Below are 26,732 nucleotides of genomic sequence, written 5' to 3'. Positions count from 1 at the left end.
CTCTGTCGTTCTTAACCCTCTGGATTTTTAACCGCTCAGTGTACACATCCTGGGAGCTCCGCGCAGCGCGCGGGCCTGCTGTGGGAAGCCTATGAAGAGCTGTTGCTCCAGTGGGAAATCCCGGGACCTGGGAGGTGATGGCGAAGATGTTCTCCGGGCCCCAGTGCCACCCGAGTGGGAGAGGCCTGCAGAGCAGGCGGTGTCCTCGCCACGCCCCTCCGCCCTCGCCACGCCCCTCCGCCCTCGCCACGCCCCTCCCCGTCTTCCCCCGCCTCCCATCCCCGCCCCTCCGGAAGGGCGAGCGCCCGGCATCCTGGCCTTGGCAGCGGCAGCTACGGGATGGCAGCGGAGGCTGCGGCGACCCCTGCCCCGGGAGGCTCCGGCCCCGGCATGGACGCCCGGCTGGACAGGGAGACGGCGCAGTGGCTGCGCTGGGACCAGGTGAGGGGCGACCGCGGGCTGGGAGCGCGCCGTGGACGCAGCAGCCCCCAGCTCCCCTCTCCAGCCCTCCCCGGGACCCTCCAGCCCTCCCCGGGCGCTCTTCCCGATCCTTCCCGCCCCCCCGGAGCCCCCTCCAGCTTCCCGGGCTGCCCTCCCCGGCGCCCTCTCCCGCTTCCCGGCTGCCCTCCCCGGGCGCCGCGGCGCTTCCTGTGGCGAGCGCGGGGCCCGAGCTTCCTTCCTCCGTTCGAGCCGGGGGACGCGGCGGCTGCCTCCCCGCCACCCGCCCGCGTGGCTGGTGACAGCATTCCGAGTGGGGCCTGCGAAGGTCGTCCGGCAGCCCGCCGTGCGCCGGCGGGCGGGGACGGCAGGTCGGGGCCCGGGGCGCGGGGTGCCACCGCATCCGGAGGCGCACCGTGCCGCCTCGGTCTCGGGCCCCGGGACTTGCCGGGCCGGGCTCCCTCCCAGCTCCTCCCTGGGCTGCTTTGCCCACAGGGCTCCTCCCGGTGGGCCTGGCGCGCGAGTGCCCCGGGCAGGGGACGACGCTACCTTTTAGGACACGTGTCACCTTTCCCCGTTCCCTCCCTCCCTCCCACCCTGGAGCAGAGGCCCGGGGCCCAGCTCTGGGCCCGACTTCCTGTGTCTCCGAACCCCTAGCGTCTCCTTTCTTAACGATTTCTTCCTGCCTGCTTGGATTCCCCCAGAACGGTGCTCACCCCCCTTCTGATTTTTTCTCGCGCTTTCTGTCACTCTTGCTTGGACCCCGATACAGAAAGCCTTCTCTGGCTCATTAACCCCCCCTGAACCCCCTCGTTGCTCGTCCAGAGCGCCCAGCACACTTGTAGGTTGGTTTGTTTCATGTCTGTAACCAGAGCCGGGTAGTGAGACCTGTCAGGTGAACCAGGCTCGGAGAAGGGCCTGTTCCAGGTTCCATGCTTCCTCCCTCCCTATATCCTCCAGTTCTTGCTTGTTGAACCAGGCCCCTCACTTTCATTTTGTGTAGCCAGTGCTGTCTGCGCTAGCTAAGTCCCATGGTGTACAGTGCCCTGCACACAGTAAGTTGGTTTAGTTTGTTTGTTTTAATATTGTTGAATGAGTGAAGGAGATCGAGAACCCACCAGCCAGGGGTATCTTTGTTTTTCCTCACATTCTCTGACATGGAAAATGAAATGTCAACAAATCCCATTTCCAGGACACCGTTGCCAACCGGCTTGGACAAAATTAACTTTTCCAGAATAAATTCTACCAGGAAGGAAAAGTTTCCATTTGTGACAAACTAGTAACTTTCAGTATGTAGAAGTCTCTTAAAGTCAGGGTTAATAACACATTGCTCCATAAAACTTTCCCTTTGAAGAAAAAAAGAATAAGCCCAGTGCCCGTGGCGTATGCCTGTGATACTAGCTACGCAGGAGGCTAAGATCTGAGGATCAAACTTCGAAGCCAGCCTCAGCAGACAAACCCAAGAAACTCTAATCTCCAGTTAACCAGCAATTAACCAGTTGAAGTGTGGCTCATCTGAGCAAGAGTGCAAGGTCCTGAGTTCAAGCCCTAGTACCAGCACACACACACACACACACATACACACACACGCACGCACACACACACACACACACACACACACACACACACACAAACATGGGATTGAGTAGCAATGATACCTCCTTGGTTAGCTATGAAGAGATGATGTTCTTCTTTATTTTTGAATGTTTCTCTCTCAATATGCTTTCCTCTCAGTTTCTTTGGCTTCAGACAGATAGCTCTCTGGGAAGGAGTGGAGTGGAACTCCCTGCTAAAATTGTGGCAACTTCTGGTGTCCTTCCTTCCAAGTCTGAGACGTGCCAGCACTCCCAAATGATCCTCATTCCCACTGCCTTCTACTCCTTATCTATCCACTTTGTTTCTCTCAGTCCACTGAGTCTTTTCTAGATAATGAAGGCCAATTAGCATTTCCCAATTCCACCCTGTGTGAACTGGGAGCACTGGATTCTCTTGCACTCAGAAGATACTTATTGAGCCTTTTTCATAAACCAGATCTGAGCCCTTTCTTGGGCGGGGAGGGGGCACCAGGCACTTTGATGGATAAGTCTCTGCTTTGTGATTATTATCTATTACTTTTAATTTAGAAAAGGTAGGCTTGTACTTGATTCGTATTGAGTCTGGAATAATCTGGAAATGTGGGCTTAATTCCAGCAAATTAAAGTTTTATTGCAGTAGCACTTCAAGTTGAATGATGTGGCGTGTCTTTTATGAGTGTTCATCTAAGTAGATGATAACTCTGATAATACTGAAGCAAAGTACTTACTTTATTACCCCAGAACTCCTATTTTAACATTGCACTTGGAGCACTTGGAATTTGTGTGATCATCATTATTTTCTCTAATCTTAGTATTTCCCACAACTGCCACAAGAAAATAGAGCAATGCATATAATGAACTTAAATGATTCCATGTTAGTGTCTGTTTGAAGTAAGGTACTAGTCAAGTAACTTAAGCAAGTCACTCAATTTTGGTAGTGTAGAAGAACGATACAAAATTATCCATCCATTACATATCTGCTTCTTTGGTGTCTTTGAAAGGTTCAGACTTGACCAGGTATGTGAACACCTTATGGAAAGTTTTCACTACAAAAAGTAACACTTGGGAAAACTTCAAAGACCATAGGGAAGAACTTTTAAATACTATCAAGTGCCTAGAAGGCAAAGAAAGATCCTTCACATTTATGTAACTTAAAACTTTAAAGCCAGTGTTAGAGAGGGTCTAGATCATTTCTGTTTTATAGCTGGGGAAGCTGTAAATCATGGAGCCAATTAGCCTGGCCAGATGCAAAGCTTTAGTAAGGGATATATCTGGAGTCCTATTCTGGTTGTTCAATCCTGGCTCTAAAAAATCTCATTCTGTTTCTCCAGAACTTCTTGCTTTGGCCCAAAAGAAAATAATACATTGTAACATCAAACTCACCCCTAGCTGAGATTTTAAATACATAGGAAAATTGCAGTGCTTATTTTTCCCTAGAAGAAGTTAAAATTGTTGAATATATATATATATAATATATATATATTTATTTATTTATTTTTGGTTGGTCGTGGGGCCTGAATTCTGGGTCTGGGTGCTGTCCTTCAGCTCTTCAGCTCAAGTCTAGTGCTCTACCACTTGAGCCACAGTGCCAATTCCGGCTTTTTTTTTTTTCTGCTTATGTGGTGCTGAGGAATCAAACCCGGGGCCTCATGCATGCTAGGCAAGCACGCTACCACTGAGCCACCTTCCCAGCCCTCTGGAATATCTTTTACATTGATTTTTTTTTCTTTTTTCTTAGTCACCTTATACCCTGTCTGGCATATATGTGCATCTCTGTTTTGCAGAATCCTTTAACTTTGGAGACAGTAAAACAACTAATTGCAGAAGGTAATAAAGAAGAACTACAGAAATGTTTTGGGGCTCGGATGGAATTTGGGACAGCAGGCCTTCGAGCTCCTATGGGAGCTGGGATTTCTTGTATGAATGACTTGACCATCATCCAGACTACACAGGTACTGTGCTTTTATCATCCTACTTACCCTAATGCGCCTTTCATATTTGACAGACAGTGTTTCATTCTAGATTGTCTTTGGAGTTGGAGAGATAGGAATCACCACCATTTACTCCATAAACTAAGGCTTGTTCAGTTAGTTAAGTTAGTGTATTTCAAAACTTGTAAGCTTTCCATCTCTCTATAGCCCTGCACATCTGGCCATTCACCTGTCCATCCATTCATCTATCTATCTATATAGATATCTATCTATCTATATATCAAATGTATTAAGTATCTACTATATACCAGACATTGAGATATAGCAATGACTAAAATAGACGTATTTCCTTGTGGAGATTTTATTTCAGTACAAACTCACTGATTAAGATGAGGAGGAGGAGGAGAAAAAGGAGGATATGAATGTGGCAGGGGGAAGCCACACAAAGGAACTCAGTTACACTATGTTCTGTCTATTAAAAGTGAGTCAGTAAATCTGGCTTATATTCAAGGAGAAGGAATATAGATACCTCCTTGTCAAGTCTACCACTTGAGACGCAGCTCTGAAAAATCTCAAGGCAGAAAAGTGCTTGAGACTCTAATCTCCAGGTAACAGCAAAATGCTAGAAGTGGAGCTGTGGCTTAGCACACATCCCACCACAATAGCCACATGTCTTTATTTCCTTGGAATAGCTTCAGAGGAGGTACCCAGTTCAATATGTTGGCCATGGAAAAAGGAAAAGCATGCTGAATTGTCACAGCTCTTGTAACAAGGCTGTGAATTATCCCCCCCCCCCAAATAGAAGCTCTGCTTCAGATTATGCAAGACTTTTCTTTAGCAAAAATGCAGTCCATGTTAATGAAACATCACTGTTGCTCTATCTCTTTGTTCTGTCATAATGTTCAACAATTAAAATTGGATTCCAAGCTCACTGCTTTCTTCTCCTGGGTATTTGAGATTGGTGTGAAGTTTAAGCACCACTGAGTAGGTAAGGATGGTTCTAAAACACACAAGGTTCTCAGTAGTTCACATGTTTTCATGCATCTAATTCCCATTTGTGACAGCCACATGTGCTAGGCATGGTTGTTATTTCTGCTTTACAAAAGAGGAAACTGAGGCATCAAGAGGTAGAAATGCCAGACACTGATGGCTAATGCCTGTGATCCTAGCTACTCAGGAGGCTGAGATCTGAGGATTGTGGTTCAAAGCCAGCCCTGGCAGGAAAGTCCATGAGACTCTTATTTCCAATTAACCACCAGAAAACCAGATGTGGCGCTGTAGCTCAAAGTGGTAGATTGCTGGCCTTGTGAAAATAGCTCTCTGGAATAGTATCCAGGCCTTGAGTTCAAGTCCTATGACTAACACACACACACACACACACACACACACACACACACACACACACACACACACACACACACACACACACACACACACACACACACACGTGGAAGAAATTGTCACCTGCTATTAGGTGGCAGAGAGGGGTACACACACACACACACACACACACACACACACACACACACACACGTGGAAGAAATTGTCACCTGCTATTAGGTGGCAGAGAGGGGTACTGACCCAAATTTTGGCCTCACAACTTTTGCTTTAGCTACATCACTGAACCACCTCTTCATCAGGTTCTGCTCCCCATGGGTCTGAACTGGGCAGGTCAGTGCGGCTCTCTGAGCCTTTGTGTTTCCATCTGTGAAATACAGGATTTCTGGGCAAAGTTGATGATGCCTGATACAGAGAGATGGAGAGTAAATGAAGCTGAAATTTTATTATTTCTCAGTTTTCTTGATCACTGAAAAGGTTGGCTTTTTTTTCCCTCTTCTATGTTCTGTATGAAAGTTGAGAAAAATATAAGTTTTGGCTATTTTTCTATATTCCCATGTATAAAAGATGCATTCAAACATATGTGGGACATTTTTAGGGATTTTGCAGATACCTGGAAAAACAGTTCGGTGACCTGAAGCAGAGGGGTGTGGTGATCAGCTTTGACGCCCGAGCTCACCCCCCCAGTGGGGGCAGCAGCAAAAGGTACTTCTACACTTTCAGGAACGGAGGTTTTAAAAGTAGTTTATTTGGTGCTTTTATTTTGGAATCGCTACTTCAGTAGTTGGGTTTAAGTGTATCATTAGCTACATATTTTAAACAAGTTCCGTTTGCAGCTTTTAAATACTCTTCATTTAGATTTGGGTTAAGCAAATAAACTTACCTAGGCATCTAGCATGTAATACTTGTTTAAAGGAAAATGTTTTCTAAACTGGCAATATGTTTTCTCTATCTCACTGACTGCCTTTGTTCTTCCTGTTTTATTTTTTATTTATTTATTTTTGGGTCCAGTCATGGGGCCTGAACTCTGGGCCTGGGCGCTGTCCCTCAGCTCTTCAGCTCAAAGCTTGCGCTCTGCCACTTGAGTCACAGCGCCACTTCCAGCTTTTTTCTTTTTGCTTATGTGGTGCTAAGGAATCGAACCCAGGGCCTCATGCATGCAAGGCAAGTGCTCTACCACTGAGCCACCTTCCCATCCCCCTGTTTTATTTTTATTTCCTCCCACTAGTCATAACCCTCATGACCTCCTCTTTTCTTCCCCTTACTTACTTTTTTTGTGTGCTAGTATTGGGGCTTGAATATAGGGCCTCATGTTCTTATTTGGCTTTTTAGCTTAAGGCTTATGCTCTACCATTTAAGCCATAGTTTCACTTCCAGCTTTTTGCTGGTTAATGGGAGATAAGAGATTTACTTTTCTGCTTGTATGGTTTTGAACTGTGATCCTCAGCCTCCTGAGTAGCTAGGATTACAAGGATGAGCTATTAACACCCATCTCTTGGCTCATTCTTTCTTCTTGAGTGCTTGAGTGAAAATGCATCCTTATAAGATCCCTAAACCTATAGGATTCTTTTATGTAGCTGTAGATAAGTACCACTAATGGTGATGATAATAATGATGTTGGTGGTGGTGATGGTGGTAGTCATGATAGCAGTAATCATTTGAGTGCTGATTATGAGCCAGGCAATTACATGTTTATTCACTTAATCCTCAAAAACACCTATAAGGTTTATGTTTTTATCTTTTTGCTCTGAGATTACAATTCAAATAGAGGAGCTACAATTTGAACATTACAAGACCAGCACCAAGGTTCGCCTGGTGCGATAAAATTATAATATATTTCAAATTGTGCATCAGTCCCTAGGACAACTGCTGTGTTCATACAACCTCTCTTTTTCACTTGTATACTTCTCTATGAGGTTTTTTGGTTTTTGTTTTTTGGGGTTTTTTTTTTGTGGCTCATGAGGCTTGAACTCTGGGCCTGAGCGCTGTCCCTCAGCTCTTCAGCTCAAGGCAAGCATTTTAGCCACAGCACCATTTTTGGTTTTCTGGTGGTTAATTGGAGATGAGTCTCACAGACTCTCCTTACCCAGGCTAGCTTTGAACCGCAGCCCTCAGATCTCCTGAGTAGCTAGGATTGCAAGTGTGAGCCACTGGTACCTGGCTTCTATGAGTATTTTAATCATCTTAGAATATAAATACTAGTTCTTAGATCAAAAAGATACATGAATACTTATTCTTAGTGGAGAGCCTTATTAATTTTATAGCACTAGATGACTTTATAAAGTGCTAGCTTGACCCATCAGTAGTCTTTGATGTGAAAAGCACTCATGGGAACAAATACATGGCTGTGAGGAAGGGATTGTGGGCAGGGAAAAGAAGCAGATGACATGAGTCCCTAGACTGAACTCAGGCAGGCATGAGGATGTGTGTTCCTTAGAGAAGCGGTAGCTCTGGGGAGAGGGTCACAAGGACTATATTCTTAAGGTAGGGATGTAGCACCAAGCAGGATATTAGTTTGTGGATTTACAGTGGATTGAGGAGACCATGAGAACTGTATCACGAGCACGTTGGGCCCCAGGGCAGGTCATATGCTCTGCTCAGAGCACACATAGTCCATTTACGTGGCTGACTGCCTGCGTCACTTCCCAGATTTCTCCATTGTAGATTGCGTGTCCTGCTTCTGGTAGGTGCTCTCATCCTCCAGATAGGGAGGATGTGGTCTGTTAAAGTATAAATGAACTCTGGCCTTGGGATCATGTCATCAGCTTCAAGTGACTGGCATTCCTGATTCTATTGAAATTTGTGGTCCAAGTCTCAGAGGCTGAAGGGAGAGGATAGAATGGATCTAAGGGCTGTTCTCTGTCACAAAGAAAATGCAAGACATCTAGAGACCACAATATACATATCAAACTGTGATGAAGCATCCATGATGGATACATAGAATCTTCCTAAAGAGCTGAAATCAGAACAGTCTCAGGATTTTACCTAATTACATTTTCAACCTTCCAATTTTAAGATGGGATATGTTAGCAATAACTATTAATCATATACAGAGAACATACTGAAGATTTTTGGTGCACATATCTTTTCTGTCTCCTACATATAGTTATAATATATGTGCACACACACACACACACACACACACACACACACACATTGAGTGTCTTCTCTGCTGATTTTAAGATATTCCCTTTAGCTAGGGACATGTATGAAGTGGTCAATCTTCCTAGCAAGTGCCAGGTCCTTAATTCAAAACTTTGAAATCCTTTGAAGTACACCTAAAGACATGATCAATATTTTTATTCCAATTTTCACTAAAATTATTTTGCTGATTTTTTTATATTTTTATCACTTCCCACTATGTAAAAAAGAAAAAAACCGAACTCTTATGAAAATCATTTTGGCATTGATATTGCAAAGTTTTTCATTTGAGTTGTTGAAGTGCTGAGGTTCCTCTCTGTGTCCCTACCATCTCTAGTGCTCATGAAATTTGGGGAGAAAATGACTAGTGGTTTAATCTTGGAAGCAAATTGCATATGGTATTTTAATCCAACCACAAATAAAAACTATATACCATGTTTGTCATGTTGCCCTATGCTAGTTGCTGTGGAAGCTGACAAAAATGTCAGATTGAACACATGCCTTTTTGAGAACTGATGGGAACCAATATGTGCAGAGATGTGCATGTGTATGTTGCATTTCTAATAGAACCTAATCAGGTTTGGGTCTGCAGAGAGTGTACTTGATAGTGATAGAGCAGCCTGGGGTTTCTCAGTCTGCATATTGACATGGGACTTTACACTGGCTGGATCATTCTCTTGTTTGGGATTGTCCTGTGCATTGTAGAGTATTTAGCAACATCTGTGGCCCAAATTCACTTCCAGGAGCACTTCCCTCTCCCTCCAGTGTGATAACTGAGCCTATCGCCACTTCAGATGCTCAGGTGAGAGGCACGAAGGTAGACTGAGATGGGAGAGTTGAAAACTGGGTGCAGTCTTGGGTCTTATGCTAAGTGGCCTTCAGTTGTATACAGGGCCTGGTGCCTGACCTTCAGACCCATTTCTGTAAAAAGCAAAGGGGTAACAGGTGACTTCTCAGGTTCCTCCAGTTTGGATGGTCCATGTCAGAGTAAATATTTATAAGAAACATTTCCCTGATTGACTGCTGTCTTCAGCATCAAGACATGTTTGGCACGCCTTGCTTCCTTCCATCACTCTGGGTTGACAGCAGGACTCTCCTTTTCTTCCTCGTTGCTGCATTTCTAGGTTTGCTCGACTTGCTGCAACCACGTTCATCAGCCAGGGAATTCCTGTGCATCTATTTTCTGATATAACCCCCACTCCCTTTGTGGTAAGTAATCGTTTCCCTCCATCGTTCCCTCTTTTTCTTTCTCTTTCCCTCTCGCCTTCCCTCCCTTCTCCTTCCCCTCCTTCCTCCCTTCCTCCCTTCCTTCTTCTCTCCCTCCCTCCTTCCCTTCCTCCCACCTTTCTTTCTTTCTTTCTTTCTTTCTTTCTTTCTTTCTTTCTTTCTTTCCCTTCCTTCCTCCCTTCCTTCCTTCCTTTCTTCCTTCCTTCCTTCTTTCCTTCCTTCCTTCCTTCCTCTCTCTCTCTCTCTCTCTTTCTTTCTTCCTTTCTTCCTTTTTTCTTTCTTTCTTCTGCTTTCTTAAACTCTGGGCCTGGGTGCTATCCTAGAGCTTTTTTGCTGAAGGCTGGTGCCCCATTATTTGAGCCATAGTTCCACTTCCAGTTTTTTTGTGGCTAATTAGAGATAAGAGTCTCACAGACTTTACTGCCTGGGTTGGCTTCAAACCTCTACCCTCAGATCTCAGTCTCCTGAGTAGCTAGGATTACATGTGAGAGCCACTGTATAATCATTTCCTTTTCTAATTTCCTGCCCTGGCATCAGACATGGAACACAGCTTAATTTTACAGGCTTACATACCTTTGAGATTCAGATATTTCCCTGACAAAGGGCTCCTTGGTATTCACAAGGGCAGTTCTTTCCAGGAAAGGCATTCTGGTATTCATCTTTTGATTCATCACAACTGGTTTTTTTAAGGGTATGGTTCAGGGCTGGGCTGTAGGTCAGTGGTAAGGTGAATAAAGACCTGGGTTTCATCTCTAGAACTGCAAAAGGAAACAGTGCAGATTTTCCTTTATTTGCATTCTAAGGATATTTTTAGTGAATTGGAAAAATATTTTTTTGTTTATTTTCTAATTTGGTGAGTATTCTTTTTCCCAGCTGTCACAATTAGGAAACTTCCTGGATCTAAATCTGAATTTATCTCCAACTCTGTCTTATGAATATTTGACAGGTCAGTGTACCAGCTTTATATGCACCTGCTTCATCCCAGACTTGCCTCAAATTCTTTTTTTTTTTTTTTTTTTTTTTTGTTCTGGTCGTGGGGCCTGAACTCTGGGCCTGGGCGCTGTCTCTCAGCTCTTCAGCTCAAAGCTAACGCTCTACCACTTGAACCACAGCGCCACTTCTGGCTGTTTTCTTTTTGTTTATGTGGTGCTGAGGAATGGAACCCAGGGCCTCATGCACGCAAGGCAAGCGCTCTACCACTGAGCCACCTTCCCAGCCCTTGCCTCAAATTCTTAATGAAGTAGCCTCCAAACAGAAAGGTAATAGTAGCTGAGCACTGGTGGCTCACATTTGTAATCCTAGCTACTCAGGAGGCTGAGATTTGAGGGTTGTGATTTAAAGCTAGCCTGGGCACCCAAATGCAAGAGATTCAAGTCTCATCTCCACTTAACCAATTAAAAAGCCCCAAGTGGAGGTATGGCTCAGGTGGTGGAGCACCAGCCTTGAGTGCAAAAGCCAAGCAAGAACATGAAGCCCTTAAGTTCAAGCTCTAGTGCCAGTACAGAGAGGAAGAGAGAGAGAGAGAGAGAGAGAGAGAGAGAGAGAGAGAGAGAGAGAGAGAGAGAGAGAGAGAGAGAGAGAGAGAGAGCAAGCACACCTGCAGACAGTTGTGACCACTGTTGCTTTCACAGAATTGTTGAGAACTGAGAGTATGTTTTAGAGCACAGCATCTGGGTGCAGTTCCTGACAGCAGGCAGTGGAAACATCATCAGGACAGTCACCTCCCTGGATTTTTGCTGGCTCCCTGTGCACTGACAGGGTCAGGTCAAGGTTGCAAATAACCCAGTAGACACAGAATGTCATAGTAGTTCAAGATTCATTGTTAGTGGAAAATCGTAATGTGCTCTAGTATCCTAGTTGTCATCTTTACTAAGAGTGAAGAGCTATTCTTTTTGCATCAGGTGTGAGTTACTGAGTGCTTCTTGGTCATTTCCTATACTGTAGAGTGCTTCTACACCTGACACCAGGACACCTGATGGATGTGACATCAGTTCCAAGGGGACCAAGAACTACAGCCATTCTTGGTGGGAGGGTGGAAGAGACAGACAGTTCCAATTTCAGGTTGCCTGTATATAACAAATCTCAGAAGTAATCCAGTCCTCTCCTCCACTGTAGTATTGTAAAGATGGCAGCTAAAACTGGGCATTGATGGCTCATGCCTGTAATCCCAGCTGCTGAGGAGGCTGAGATCTATGGATTAAGGTTCAAAGCCAGGCCAGATAGGAAAGTCAGTAAAAGTCTTATCTCTAATTAAGTACCATGAAAGTGGCACTGTGGCTCAGTGGTAGAGTGCTGGCTTTGTGCACATAAGCTCTGGAACAGCATCCAGGCCCTGACTTCTAGTCCCAGGACCCACTAGGAAAAAAAAAAAAAGAAAGAAAGAAAAAGAAAAAGAAGGCAGTTAAATCAAAACTCAGGGAATCATCTTTAACACTGGAATGAGATAAATGAGCCACCTGTGAGTATTCTCCATCTCCTCAGCCTTTTCTTCAGAAGGAAATGATAAAGAAGAGGAGAATAAACTAAATATTTAAGCTTCTCTCCTGAGCAATAGCTTTAGAAGAATGTAGAATGGAGGCATAGAGCATCTTTTGTATGTTAGAGCTGTCTAGCCCTCCCAAGTAGAAGACAGAGAAGAAGGAAACTGGGAATCTACTTACCTTCCTTAGTAGGAAGGTCTGGTTCTGGGGTCTGGTACAGTCAGATAATTCCAGGAACAATAGCATACAGTTGGTTTTGCTTGTATGTGGCAGGGAGCAGTGAAAGGTATGTTTGAAAACCAATGGATGCCTGCAAATACAGAGAATATGGACCCCTGTGTATCCTGTACATACAGACCCATGCATACAGACATATGAGAAAGTACATTTTGTAAACTAGGCAAATGATTAACAACAATAGCTAATAATAAACAGAATGATTCTAACAACATGCTATAAGAAGGTGGTCTGTCTCTTCTCTCTTTTGAAAGAGTTAAGATAAGTATTCGTCACTGAAGTGACATACAGCCACAGTGGAGATAAAGGGGAGACTCCTATGTACTGCTTAGGTGTGGCTCAAAAATCCCAAATGGCACTTTGTGATACACATTGTGTTTGTGGAAAGGGAAATCAGCAGACATGAGCACAGTGTGCAATAGACATTTCAAGTAGATCTAGTCTTTTGTTCAAAAAAATTCTCTGTTGTTCTGTTTCAGCCCTATACTGTGTCACATTTGAAACTTTGTGCTGGGATCATGATCACTGCCTCCCACAATCCAAAGGAAGACAATGGTTACAAGGTATTTTCCTATCTCCACTCATGGTCCTTCTGTGGAAAGCCCATTCCTGCACTGGACCTCCTGAATGCAGTCTTGGTTTCCCTAGGTCTACTGGGACAATGGAGCCCAGATCATCTCTCCACACGATAAAGGGATTTCTCAAGCTATTGAAGAAAATCTAGAGCCCTGGCCTCAGGCTTGGGATGATTCTGTTGTTGACGGCAGCCCCCTGCTTCACAACCCCAGCACCTCCATCAATAATGACTACTTCGAAGACCTTAAAAAATACTGTTTTCACAGGTAACAAAATTGTTCAGCACTGACCTTAAGGGAGTTCAGTGAATGTGATTCAGCCAAAACCAAGTTCTATCTGTGTCTGTTGAATTTTGTTTGTTTTTTAGGTGGTACATACACTAGAATGATTTGTTACAGGGACTCAGGGTCGGGACTGATCAACTTTTCTTAGACAGTTAGTAAATAAGCCGGTTCTGTGAGGCCTTTCTCCAGTTTTGTTGTAGCAACCTGTCAGGGAAGTAATGAAAATGTAGCTTCGTATACAAAAGCAGACTGCCAGCCCATGGGCTATTATTTGCTGATCTGTTATAGACTCATACATTTATGTATGTGGCTGTGCATGTGTGTCTATGTCAACATAAATATGTATATAAATGTATAGTTAAAAACTTTTACCTAATCAGGAGGCAGAGATCTGAGGATCTAGGTTCAAAAGCCAGCCCTGGAAGGAAAGACCAGGAGACTTTTATCTCCAATTAACCTTAAAAAAAAAAACCAAACTGGAAGTGGGGCTGTAGCAAGTTGTAGAGTACTAGCCAAGAGAGAGCATGAGTTCCCAAGTTCATGCCTCAATACTAGCCCAAAACAAAAATCAAACAAAATTTACCAAAAGGTATTGAAACGGATCTTTTTTCCTCCCAAAGGGAAACCCCCTAATTTATAAACGTGGGGGCCATGTTTTTCACTATGCATAATCCAAACAAAACACTCATGGGAACTTTGCCTGTGCACCTCTGATAAAGAATTTTTTGTTACTGCAAGGAGAAATGGAGCCAACGTCCTGCTCATAGTTCTGTGTGTGGGTGTGGGTGTGGGTGTGTGTGTGTATGTGTGTGTGTGTGTGCATAAAAGTGCTTTCTGACATCAGAATTATATATGCATTAGAGCTAGAGGTGTAACTCAGTGCTAGAGACACTTGTCTAGCATGCACAAGATCCTGCGTACCCGCTTCTGCACTACAATAATAATAAAACAGAAAGGAGTCCTGCAAGCATTTACAAAGTTGGCAGTAGTTACCACCACCCCCTCCAAAATACTATAGCAGTTGATGGTGGGATGGCACTCCACAATCCTCCCCAGGACCAATGTCATTGAAGTCCTCCCTTTTTCTGGATTGGCTAGGTGACAATAACAGCTATGTAGGTTTGTATTCTTTTTTTTTGTTGTTTTTTTTTTTTGGTCCAGTCGTGGGGCCTGAACTCTGGGCCTGGGCGCTGTCCCTCAGCTCTTCAGCTCAAGGCTAGCGCTCTACCACTTGAGCCACAGCGCCACTTCTGGCTTTTTTCTTTTTGCTTATGTGGTGCTGAGGAATCGAACCCAGGGCCTCAGGCATGCAAGGCAAGCGCTCTACCACTGAGCCAACTTCCCAGCCCTAGGTTTGTATTCTTATCATTAGGAATAAACTTCTTTTTTCATTTCTTAACATATATTTTTCTATGTGTTTAGTTCTTGTATTTGGAAAACTTCCACTTAGAAAGCTAGTCTTATCTATTTAAAATACTGTCTTTCCTCTTGTTGTTCCTTGGATTTTTTTTTTTTAAGTTGAAGTGTTTTGTTGCACTTTTCACTATTTTTGCTAATATTGGCCAGGCTGCGATGGCTCATGGCTGTAATCCTAGCTACATAGGTGGCTGAGATCTGAGGATTGAGATTCAAAGCCAGCCTGGGCAGGAAAGTCCATGAGGTTATATTGCCAATTAACCAAAAAGTCAGAAGGGGAGCTGTGGCTCAAGTGGTAGAGTACCAGCCTTAAGCATAAAGGCTCAGGGACAGTGCCAAGGCCCTGAGTTCAAGCCCCAGTACTAGAACAAGAAGAAAAAGAAATTGCCAATATTTTAAGGTTTTTTTTAATGTATGGTTTCTACACCTAAGGAAGTTGTTTTGTTTTTGTCAATTGAGGGGCTTGAGCTCAGAGCCTTGATGCTGCCCCTAAGCTCTTTTTGCTTAAGGCTATCTCTCTACCACTTTGAGCCACAGCACTACTTCCAGTTTTCTGGTGGTTAATTGGAGATAAGAGTCTCACAGACTTTTCTGCTTAGTGTGGCTTTGAACCACAATCCTCAGATCTCAGCTCCTAAGTAGCCACTGGTACCTGGAAGGAAATTTTTTTTTTAATTTTTTTTGGGGGGTCTGGTTGTGGGGCCTGAACTCTGGGCCTGGGCGCTGTCCCTCAGCTCTTCAGCTCACAGCACCACTTCCGGCTTTTTTCTTTTTGCTTATGTGGTGCTGAGGAATCGAATGCAGGGCCTCAGGCATGCAAGGCAAGCACTCTACCACTGAGCCACCTTCCCAGCCCCAGAAATGTTTTTTTCTAGAACTTTTATACTTACATTTTCTGATATAGATGGTTTTGTTATTAGTGATTTTTTAAAAATTTTGTATGGGGCTATAAAACAGGATAGTAGCTTTTGTGGGGTTTTTTTCTGGAAGGTTGTAGTTATACCAATACTATGAATTGGCTCATAGGTCAATAACATATATAGATATAGATATAATATTATCTAAGCTATGTAATATATATATATATAATGTAATATATAATTACATAAAATAGCATAATACATATATATGTATTAGAAGTGGCAGAACTCTAGGATTTAAATGCAGAGTCTAGCCAGAGTATACTAACCACAGAACACTCCTGCCACTTGTGTCAATTTAATCTACCTTTATTGTTTGAGAAGGGTCTTGTTGTGTAGCCCAGGCTGTACTCCTATGTGTAGCTTAATTTGCCATATTTCTATCTAATGCTCAAACCTTCAAAGACTGTAACTTTCTAATGTGTTTTAATATCCAAAAGATGTTGTATATCAGCTTTGTCCTCCCGGAAGCATATTATATTTAAGTATGTGTTTATTTAAACCATTGTTCTCTGAGAGAAAATGAACCTTGTTCATTTATTTCATTTCCATGAAAGAAACCGATAATAACTTGATCTTCTAGAGATGCAAGCTATAGAAGTTTCTAAAAACCTTACAATCATTTTTTTGAATCTTCTGTTCATTTTTATTTTTGTTGTTATTCTATGATATTGAATCCCTGGCTCATGATACTTTACCAGACAGCACTGTTACTTAGCAAAGAACACCTTATATTTTTCATATATCAATATATGGGATAATTCATGAAAGGGATATTTGAAAATCATTTTGAGTCTACCAAAGAATACATGGAGTCCTGGAGCCCATCTTGGACACTGCCGTGGACAGCACCCACATGAGCAGATGCATGTTTCTTCATGGAATCTGGGCTGAGGTTCTTAGCAGCACCCGCTCTGGGAAAAACCAGCTCTTCTGTATCACTCAATCTCAAAGTCATTGGACTTGTCAGAAATAATTGCAGAGTAAAATCTAAAACTGCACATACCGGAGGAAGTTCAATCTATTTTTAGAGAGAGTAGATGTTCTGTTCTTCTCCCCACCTGCCTTGGGTGCTGGTACTGGGTCTTGAACTCAGGGCTTTTGCTTGGCTTTTTCCACTCAAGACTGGTGCTCTACCACATGAATCATACCTCTAGTTCAGGCTTTTGTGTGGTTTAATTAGATGTAAGAGTTTCATGGATTTTTTTGCCTGGACTGGCCTCAAACCATGGTTCTCAGATCTCAGCCTCCTTAGTAGCTAGGATTACAGGCATGAGCCACCAGCGCCTGGCCCCTTATATACTCTTATGACCTGGATATTTCAGTCTTAAGTGTGACTTCTTGATACTTGTACTTGTTTTCAGAGCTATATTTGTATGTTTTGTCATTTTATCCCAGGAAGGTGAACAAGGAAGCCACAGTGAAGTTTGTGCACACGTCAGTCCACGGAGTGGGGCATGACTTCGTGCAGTCAGCATTTAAAGCTTTTGACCTGGCTCCACCAGAAGCTGTTCCCCAGCAGAGAAAGCCGGATCCCCAGTTCCCAACCGTCAAATACCCCAACCCCGAAGAGGGTAAAGGTGTCTTGGTAACCTACTTTTATTAAATAATAACATCTAGATTTTCCCCCAAGAATCCTATTTAAAAATTTACCATCCAGTCAAGTATGTTTTTATGTGTTTTCATTGAACTGAAGAAATTAATTTCATCATTGGAAATATGCATGTTTCAGTCATTAATTTCATCTTTTTGGTTTTTTTTAAAAAAAATTCCTCCCCAGGGCTCCATGCTTCCAAGGCAAGCACTGAACTACTGAACCATGGCTCCAGCCCTTTTTTTTAAAAACTGCTTAATTTTGACATGGCGGGTTCTCCACCCACTATAGACATAAACATCAATCTACCTATTGTAAGTTTCTTCTGGCTAAGATTACAGGTACACCTCACCACATCCAGTTTTCAGTTGAGATATCTCATTCATGATTCTTCAAATTTCAGCCTCCCAAGTAGCTACACTTACTTTATGATGCTTATTTTAATTATTTTTGGTGCTATTAGGGTTTGAACACAGGCCCTTGAAGTTTCTCAGCTTGCTTGGCTGACACTCCACCGCCTGAGCCATACTCCAGACTTAGCTGTTTGGAAGATAGAATCTAGAGGACTTTTTGCCTTGTCCAACCTTCAACCACAGTCCTCCAGATCTTAGGTCCTAAGTAGCTAGAATTACAGCCACCAGCACCTTAAGCCACCAGCACCTGACTTTATAGTTTAATTTCTCAAATTAGACCTCTTAACATCCTGATGGATGGAAATCTTTATACTTTTAATTTAAGTGTGATTTGCTTATGTCCTGAATGTCAAAAATAACAGGAATAGAATGGAATTTTCTTAATATCGTGACTTTTTATTTTTTAATTCATGTGGTTGTGATATGAAGGAGTGTTATTTTAAATTATGTTACATATAAGGTTTTTTTTGGCAGTACTGAGATTTGAATTCATGGTACCTTACACTTGGTAGGCATGCATGCTACCACTTGAGCCACGTAGCGCCTAATTCTTTGGTGAATTAGTTATTTTTCAAATGGAGTCTCACACTTTTGCCCAAGGCCAGTATCAGACTGTCATCATGCTTTCTCTGCCTTTTATATAGCTGCGTTTGCAGGTGTGTGAGCCATCACTCCTAGCTTATTATTTGAGATAGAGTCTTGGTACCTTTTTGTCCAGGCTGGCTTTGTCATCCTCCTATCTCTACCCTTCATGTATCTGATTATAGGTGTGAGCCACTGTGCCCAGTTCATAGAACATTTTTTACGGTCAGGTAATGATGATACTGAATGAGGATCAGTGGAGGTTTATGGAGATAGCCACTCAGTAATGCCTAGAAAGCCAGTTCAGCACCTTGTCACATGTAGGTTGCGTAGCAGGGCAAGTGTGAGCCGCACTCTGGAATGCCCTCCTTATCTTGACCTCCACCTTTGGATGGTCAAGAGCAGAAGCAAGACCAGCTCCAGAAATAAATGAACTCTTGAAGACCTGAACCTGTGAAAAGACTTGGTTCTCTCATTGTTAAGCAATCACTTACTTTCATCCTCTTTTTCAGACTTTGTCTTTTGCTTTGGCTGACAAAATCAAAGCCAACATTGTTTTAGCAAACGACCCGGATGCAGATCGACTTGCTGTGGCAGAAAAGCAAGACAGGTGAAATTACTTGTGACTGGATAATGGGAAATACAAATGATGACATGTTCCTGGGGAGAATGAACCCAGTTTCAGTGGAAACATTTTCCACGTATTTTGCAAATTCTCTCACAAAAGTAAGGGGCTGTTCTTAATGGGAAGGATACATACTGGCATGCATAGTGTAGATCAAACAGCCTATTGCAATTGAAATGACTTTGTGAGCCTCTCCCATTTTATAATTGAGTTGAATGTAAATTGAGGTTGGTGCTATGCAGTTCTGTATTTGTCGGTGGGTTTGAGTTAGGGGGAAAAGGGAAAGACAGAAGAATACCTGTGGGGTATTGGCACAGTGTGAGAGAAATAGGACCCTAGAGTTTGCACAAAGGGATAGAGAGGTCAGTTAAAGTAAAGCCATTGCCAAAGATTACAGGTCTCTCTGACATGTTTATTACATGTGATCTTCAAAGAGGGGATATTTATCTAAACATACTGGCAGATACATGGTAGTCCCTGGAGTATGTATGAAGTGACAGTTACATTTCTGATCGGTTATGTAATTCTTGCAGCAAGCCTAGTTGCTTGGCTTTTCCATCCCACTGTCTTCTATGCCTTCCTTCAGCTCACTGAAATGAATGTTTTGTTATGATTTTTTGTTTCTAGTGGTGAATGGAGAGTGTTTTCAGGCAATGAGCTGGGGGCCCTCTTGGGCTGGTGGCTCTTTACATGTTGGAAAGAAAAGAACCCAGATCGCAGTGCCCTCAAAGACACTTACATGTTATCCAGCACTGTGTCTTCCAAAATCTTGCGGGCCATTGCCTTAAAGGAGGGCTTCCACTTTGAGGTAAGGTGTTTATGGGACCAGCACAATTGCCATATCTTTTTCTTCTGAGGAGGATCTAAAGCATTTCCTTTCCTTTCGTCTCATCTCTTTAGGAAACATTAACTGGCTTTAAGTGGATGGGGAACAGAGCCAAACAGCTAATAGACCAGGGAAAGACTGTCTTATTTGCATTTGAAGAAGCTATTGGTAAGAAGCAATTCTGAGTGCTAATGTAAAATATGTAAATAGTGGAAGATTTGCCACTTAAGCCATGCCTCTTGTCTAGCATTTTTTAGTTAACTGGAGATAGAGTCTCACAGACTTTTCTACTTGGGCTTCCTTCAAACCACAATCCTCTAGGTCTCAGTCTCTTGAACAGCTACGATTACAGGTGTAAGCCACTGGTGCCTGGCTACTAGGTTCAATTCTTAACCTATTATGGGGTAATGAGAAATGTGCGTATACTCCATACTGTTCCACTTGTAATGTGCAGTAGCCAGGATGCTTGTACTATAAAGCTGGACACAGAGTAGTTAAGGAACCCACTCCTAAGTGTGTATGTGTCTGACTTGTGTCTCTGCAGGGTACATGTGCTGCCCTTTCGTTCTGGACAAAGATGGAGTCAGTGCTGCTGTCATAAGTGCAGAGTTGGCGAGCTTCCTAGCAACCAAGAATTTGTCTCTGTCTCAGCAGCTGAAGGCCATCTATGTGGAGTAAGTCTCTACTGACTCTGCTTGACTGAAGTGCTATGTTTAAATGTTTTATTATCTTCTCGGGCATGAGATACAAAGATCCATTCTAGCGTTTGTACATTAGTGAAGTATTTCTTGTGAGAAATTTGGTCACCTTTTCCTTTCGATGTTAAACCACTTGCTACTTATCATACCTCTGCAATTGCAGTGACATCCGGTCAATCTTCTTAGCAAGTTCTGAACTCTGCTAACACAGTGCAGAAACTTCTGGAGACAGCACATGGTATAGCTGCCTTCCAGTAAATCTTGAATTTACAAATACAAGCTGATCCTTGGGTAGATTGTTAGACTTTCCCCCCCATCCCCGCAAATACTGGCTCTTGAACTTAGAGCCTGGATACTATCCTTTAGCTTTTTTGCTTAAGGCCAGTGCTTTACCACTTGAACCACAACTCCACTTCCAGATTTTTGCTGGTTATTTGGAGATATTTGTGCCTAGGCTGGCTTCTGCGATTCTCAGATCTCAGCTTCCTGAGTAGCTAGTATTATCGGTGTGAGTCACCAGCATCTGGCTGGACCTGTTTTTCAAATAATAGACAACTTTGAAGTTCTGGCTGTTTATTTCATTTATTTTAGAATAAATGGTTGACAACATATGACAGTATATCATGTGTAACACTGTAAAGGTATTTGTTGCTCATTTTGCATGAATTGGTATTTTTTTGATAGGTATGGCTACCATATTACCAAAGCTTCATATTTTATCTGCCACGATCAAGGCACCATTCAAAAATTATTTGGTAACTTAAGAAACTATGATGGGAAGAATAATTATCCAAAAACTTGTGGCAAATTTGAAATCTCTGCCATTAGGGACCTTACAACTGGATACGATGACAGCCAATCTGATAAAAAAGCAGTAAGTAATATTTGCCCTATCAACCTGAACTCTTTACTGTTTGCCTTTTCTTTTTTTCCAATAATTTGGAGAAATTTACCTAATTCATTTCATGTATTAAACTCAATTGTATAAGCTATAAAATATATGAACAATGACCACTTGTGGGCTAGATCTGAAAAGGCTTTCTCTGGTCTTTACATGGTAAGTGGTACCAGGGCCATCACTTGAGACACAGGGAATTTATCATTAGTAATTCTTCACTGAAGTCATATAGAGGACTGGCTAAAATCAAATGCTAGCCAAACCAGGTGGCACACTCACCTGAAGCAGGAGGATTGAGAGTTTGAGGCATCCCAGCTACTGTCACAAACAAAACAAACAATGCTACAATGTTTTTCAGCCCACCCTGGAGTTTCTTGGTTATTCTGTCTGCTGTGGGGGACTGAGAATTTGCATATCCAACAAGTTTCCGGAACATATGGAACATATGCTGATGCAGCTGGTCTGGTCCACCGTGGAAGAATCACCACTTGCTGTCTGATTAGCTTTACCCTAGTCTCTGGATGCACATGCTCTAAAGCATACCTCTGCATTTTTCATACCATGTGGACTCCTCCATTACTGCCAAAGGGAAGCCCGAGGAGTATTAACTGTGACAGAACATTAGGAGGAGAATTGGGAATATCTTAATGAGCTGGTAGATATCTTCTTGATTTTTACCATTTTTTTGTCTGTCATAGGGCTTAACCTCAGCTCTGGATACTGTCCCTGAGATTTTTGGTTCAAGGCTAGCACTCTACTGCCTTGAACCATTTCCAGTTTTTAGGTGGTTAATTGGAGATGAGTTTCATGGCCTTTCCTGCCTGGACTGGCTTCAAACCATGTTCCTCAGATCTCAGCCTCCTGAGTAGCTAGGATTAGAGGTGGGAGTCACCAGCGCCTAGCTTGTATTTACCTTTTTTAAAATTTTCATTTGTGCATGGTATTAAAAAGGTTATGATGAAATCTGCCACCTACTGGCCAAACCACCTTCCACTCTTGTTTCTTCCAGTGTTTCCATATTGTATCATGCACATACAATGTGCTTCTTATACTTCCTGCATTGCACGCTGGTCACTCTGCCCTACCAAATCAGATTCCACTTTTATTTTATTTTATTTTGGTGCTTGTATTGGAGCTTAAACTGAGCATCTGGGCACTGTTCCTTAGCTTTTTCACTAAAGTTGGGGCTCTAGCACTTGAGCCACAGCTTGACTTCCAGCTTTTTGCTCATTAGCTGGAGATAAGAGTCTCACAGACTTTTATGCTTGGGCTGGATTTAAATTACAATCCTCAGATCTCAGCCTCCTGAGTAGCTAGGATTATAGGGATGAGCGCCTGGCAGATTACAAGCTTTTACCACAATGACTAGTATTACTGTGGCCTGCTGCTTACCTAAATAGTATATTCTTGGTGAAGTTTTTGTTCTTTCATTTGCCTTCGTATCTATTTAACTGTCCCCAGATCTTGTTAACTTTTTCAAATGACGCTTGGTAATATTTTCTACATGATCAAAGGATTCAGCTATTTTGGGGTCTCCATTTTATCTTCACATCTCCCCCCCAATACCCTCTTCCTTCATCCAGTCTATGCTAGCTGTTTTCTAAGAATGTCATCCTGAGATGCCAATTGCCAGGGCTGAGACTCTTATTCTGAACCCCCTGGTTTTCTCTTTACTTATTTTCCTGCATTACATCCTCTAATTGTTTCCTGAAAAAAATGGAGTCAAGTTTTAGAAGCATTTTGTTCTGAAAATGTCTGATTTTGTCCTCACAGTTTGGCTCAGTTTTGAAAGCACTGCTCTGTTACAGCTTGGCTTTCCAGTATTACCTTGAGCATGCATACATTACTTCCTTCAGCCAATAGTTGAGGCCTGCTGTATACTGCTTACCGAGATGTCAATGCCATACTTAGCCATTTCTTCACAGCTTTTCTTCTTTTTGTTTTTCTTTTGTTGGTTGTGGGACTTGAACTCAGGGCCTGGGCATTGTCCCTGAGCTTTTTTACTCAAGACTAGCACTCTACCACTTTGAGCCATAATGCCACTTCACATTTTCTGGTGGTTAATTGGAGATAAGAGTCTCAGGGACTTTCTTGCTTAAACTGGTTTTGAGCCATGATCCTCAGATCTCAGACTCTTGAACAGCTAGTATTACAGGCTTGAGCCACTGGTGCCCAGTTCTTGCTTTTCTTCTCTCTGGGGAGATTTTAGGAATTTTTTCATGAACTTGGTGTTCTCAGACATGACGGTGATGTACACTGGTTTATATTTATGGGTTGTTGGGTGTGTTAGACTTGTCACTGACAGGCAGTCACATCAACTGTCATCTCCTCTCTGTTCTTCTGTTTATGCTTAGCAAATTACATCTATTATTATTCCAGTGGAGTCTGGGGAACTATCACCTACAAATACCACAGTCAGAGCTTTATAAAAAAATCCTTATGAATTTTGTTTGGCAAAGTTTCATCGTGTGAGAATGTTAAAAGGGTGACATTGATCAAGATGGCATTGTTTTCATAAACTGCTTTGTTGAATGACAGTTCCTTTATACAACTACTTAAGCATTATAAAAACAGTTTCATTTTGCAATAGTGAACTATGATGTAATTTTAGTGCATTATTAATCCATTTGAATCCTTTTCTTGTGAAATGATATATTTTCATTTGAATAAAACTTTAGTAACTTCAGTAGATCAAGGGAAGTTAAAATCTACTCTACAGAGTTACTAATGTTTTTATGTTATTATTACCACATAGTAATTATTCACATGAATACCTTCTCTAATTTTTTCAAAACTGTTTTTTGCCAGGCATTGGTGGCTCATGCCTGTAATCCTTGTTACTCAGGAGGCTGAGGTCTGAGGATTATGGTTCAGAGTCAGCTCAGGGAGATAAATCCAAGTGACTTACCTCCATGTGGCTAGCAAGAAGCTGTAAGTGGAGCTGTGGCTCAAGTGGTCAGATGTTAGACTTGAACAAAAAATCCAAGCAAGAGTACAAGGTGCAGAGTTCAAGCCACAGTAGCAGTGTGCGCACGCGCGTGCGCACAACACGCACACCCACACACAGTGTTCTTATCTGCCTAGTTTATTTGTTTGCCATGATTTTCTTGCTTATCCAAATGAAAGTATTGGCTAGGCCACAATGGCTACAATGAAGCTGTGTAACACATATGAATTAATTCCTAGGTTCTTCCTACTAGTAAGAGCAGCCAGATGATCACATTCACCTTTGTTAATGGATGTGTGGCCACAATGAGGACCAGTGGGACAGAGCCCAAGATCAAGTATTACGCGGAGCTGTGTGCCCCACCAGGTAACAGGTATGTTGGCAGCCGCTGGTGAAGGTTTTATTCCCTGGGCCTCCTAGTTGGTTCAAGTACTAGGTAAAAGTGCACATCTTTCCAATGTATAGTTTAATTAAACTGTGGCTACATTGTGGTACAAACAATGCTTGAACATCCAGAGATACACATGCTTGTCTTTTTTTTCTCTTTTTGTTTCTTTTTAGCACTCTTACTGCTTGCTTACTTCCCTCCTACCTTTCTTTTTATGGGAAAGTTACCTTTCTAATGTCAGTAATAAAAACAAACTATTTTCTGGGTACTTTTATTAATAACTGATACCATAGAGTTATTATTATTATTATTATTAACCTGTGGCATTATTCTTATCCTGTGGTCTACCCACATCTCTGATAAAATCTGTTCCAATTCAATAAAGATCTTTGAGTAACTGTATAGGTGTGAGCCTTTAGCCAGGAAGGATAAAGAACCATATCAGAAGGAGTCTTTGCTGTTACAGAGATGGGGAGTTTTTTAGCTTCAGGTTCAAAAAGCCTGAGTTGCTCACCTTCCAGCCATGGTACCATTTTGAACTTTCATGCATAAAATGGTACATGTCCTTGCATGTGAAAATTTGACCTGGCATAAATATGTAGTGTGCAGTGCCCTTCTCCAGCCTAAAGAGAAGTAACAGTGTTTACAAGGTGAGTTAAGTCAGAGCTGTCCCATAGAAAGTAAATCCAAGCTGTAGATGCAATTAAATTTTTTTTTCTATTAGCTGGGCTCTGGTGACTTATAGCTATAATCCTAGCTACTCAAGAGGCTAGGATCTTCAAAATAACCAGCAAAATGCCAGGCTGCAGGCATGACTAAAGTGGTAGAGCACCAACAGAACAAGCAAGCTGAGTGAGCATGAGACCCTGAGATCAAACCTCAGTAATGAGGGGGGAAAAATCCACTAACTCTATTTTATGTATTTATTTATTACTAACCACATTTACATTTTAACAGTGAAAAGGTACAAGTGAAGTTAATATAAATAATATTTAGCTTAATATAGCCAAAATATTATCATTACAACAATATAATCCATGGGGAAATTATTGAGTTCTTTTGGTTTTTAAACTGTACTTTAAAAAAAAAATCTTTCCTTTATTGCTACTGGGGATCAAACCCAGGATGCTGCACTTGCTAGGCAAGCACTTTGCCACTGAGCTTCATCCCAGCCCCATTTTGTTACTTTTTAAAGAAAAAAAAGGCCTATAAGACTACTGCCTGGAGGCAGCCCATAATCTTGCAGCATGTTGAAATTTGGATGACAAATTTTTACTGGAACACTTGACCTCTCTTTATATTTTACAAATTTTATAGTAGATAAAGTAGATTTTGATACCAAAATTATTTCAATAACTGAATTAAATGTCTCTTTTTAAAAATTAATTTGGATTTTAGGGGGCAAAATATCAGCCATAAAGCCAACATGTAAAAGTAGTTCATTTTCTGTGAATTCTAAATTGTCAATAATTTATTTAAAAATAATATGCTTTTATCAGATTTCTGTATGGTTAAATAATAAGCTACTGACAGGCACTGGTGGCTTACACCTAGCTACTCAGGAGGCTGAGATCTGAGGATCATGATGTGATGCCAGCCCAGGCAAAAAGTTCATGAGACTCTTAACTCCAGTTAACCACCCAGAAAACTGGAAGTGGAGCTGTGGCTCAAGTAGTAGAGCACTAGCTTTGAGCACAAAAGTTCAGGGATAGTATCCAGGCCCTGAGTTCAAGCCCCAGGACTGACACACACACACACACACACACACACACACACACACACACACACACACACACACACACACACACACACACACACACACACACACACACACACACACACACACACACACACACACACACACACACACACTAACTATACTGCTTGTAGGGCTTACACACACACACACATACACAGTATGCTGCTTGTAGGGCTTACACACACACACACAGTATGCTGCTTGTAGGGCTTAAACTTAGGCCCTGGGCACCATCTCTGAGCAATTTCCATGCAGTGCTAGTGCTCTACCCCTTAGAGCCACGGTGCCACTTCTGGTTTTCTGGTAGTTAGAGGCAAGAGTCTTGTGGACTTCCCTGTCAGGGCTGGCTTTGAACTGTGATCTCAGATCTCAGCCTCCTGAGTATCTAGGATTACAGGTGTGAGCCAATGGCACCCAGCTAATAAGCTACTTTATACCAT

At 42.5% G+C, this 26,732-nt stretch overlaps 1 protein-coding gene across 1 annotated transcript in view; it reads left to right on the top strand.

Annotated features, from left to right (window-relative positions):
• The first annotated feature begins 297 nt into the window (after nt 1-297).
• Pgm2 (phosphoglucomutase 2) overlaps nt 298-26,732 on the top strand; it is a 29,966-nt gene continuing 3,531 nt past the window's right edge. The window contains exons 1-13 of the mRNA XM_070012439.1: nt 298-441; nt 3,797-3,964; nt 5,880-5,986; nt 9,547-9,631; nt 12,846-12,929; nt 13,015-13,208; nt 16,961-17,150; nt 18,664-18,761; nt 19,404-19,584; nt 19,677-19,770; nt 20,147-20,276; nt 20,985-21,174; nt 24,385-24,518. Of these exons, the coding sequence (XP_069868540.1) occupies nt 340-441; nt 3,797-3,964; nt 5,880-5,986; nt 9,547-9,631; nt 12,846-12,929; nt 13,015-13,208; nt 16,961-17,150; nt 18,664-18,761; nt 19,404-19,584; nt 19,677-19,770; nt 20,147-20,276; nt 20,985-21,174; nt 24,385-24,518 (1,757 nt within the window). The 5' untranslated portion in view covers nt 298-339. The remainder of the gene's footprint in view (nt 442-3,796; nt 3,965-5,879; nt 5,987-9,546; nt 9,632-12,845; nt 12,930-13,014; nt 13,209-16,960; nt 17,151-18,663; nt 18,762-19,403; nt 19,585-19,676; nt 19,771-20,146; nt 20,277-20,984; nt 21,175-24,384; nt 24,519-26,732) is intronic.

Source organism: Dipodomys merriami, unplaced genomic scaffold (genome assembly GCF_024711535.1).
Source record: "Dipodomys merriami isolate MVZ:Mamm:240054 unplaced genomic scaffold, mDipMer1.0.p SCAF_9, whole genome shotgun sequence".
NCBI lineage: Eukaryota > Metazoa > Chordata > Mammalia > Rodentia > Heteromyidae > Dipodomys > Dipodomys merriami.
This window is presented reverse-complemented; position numbering and strand designations above follow the sequence as displayed.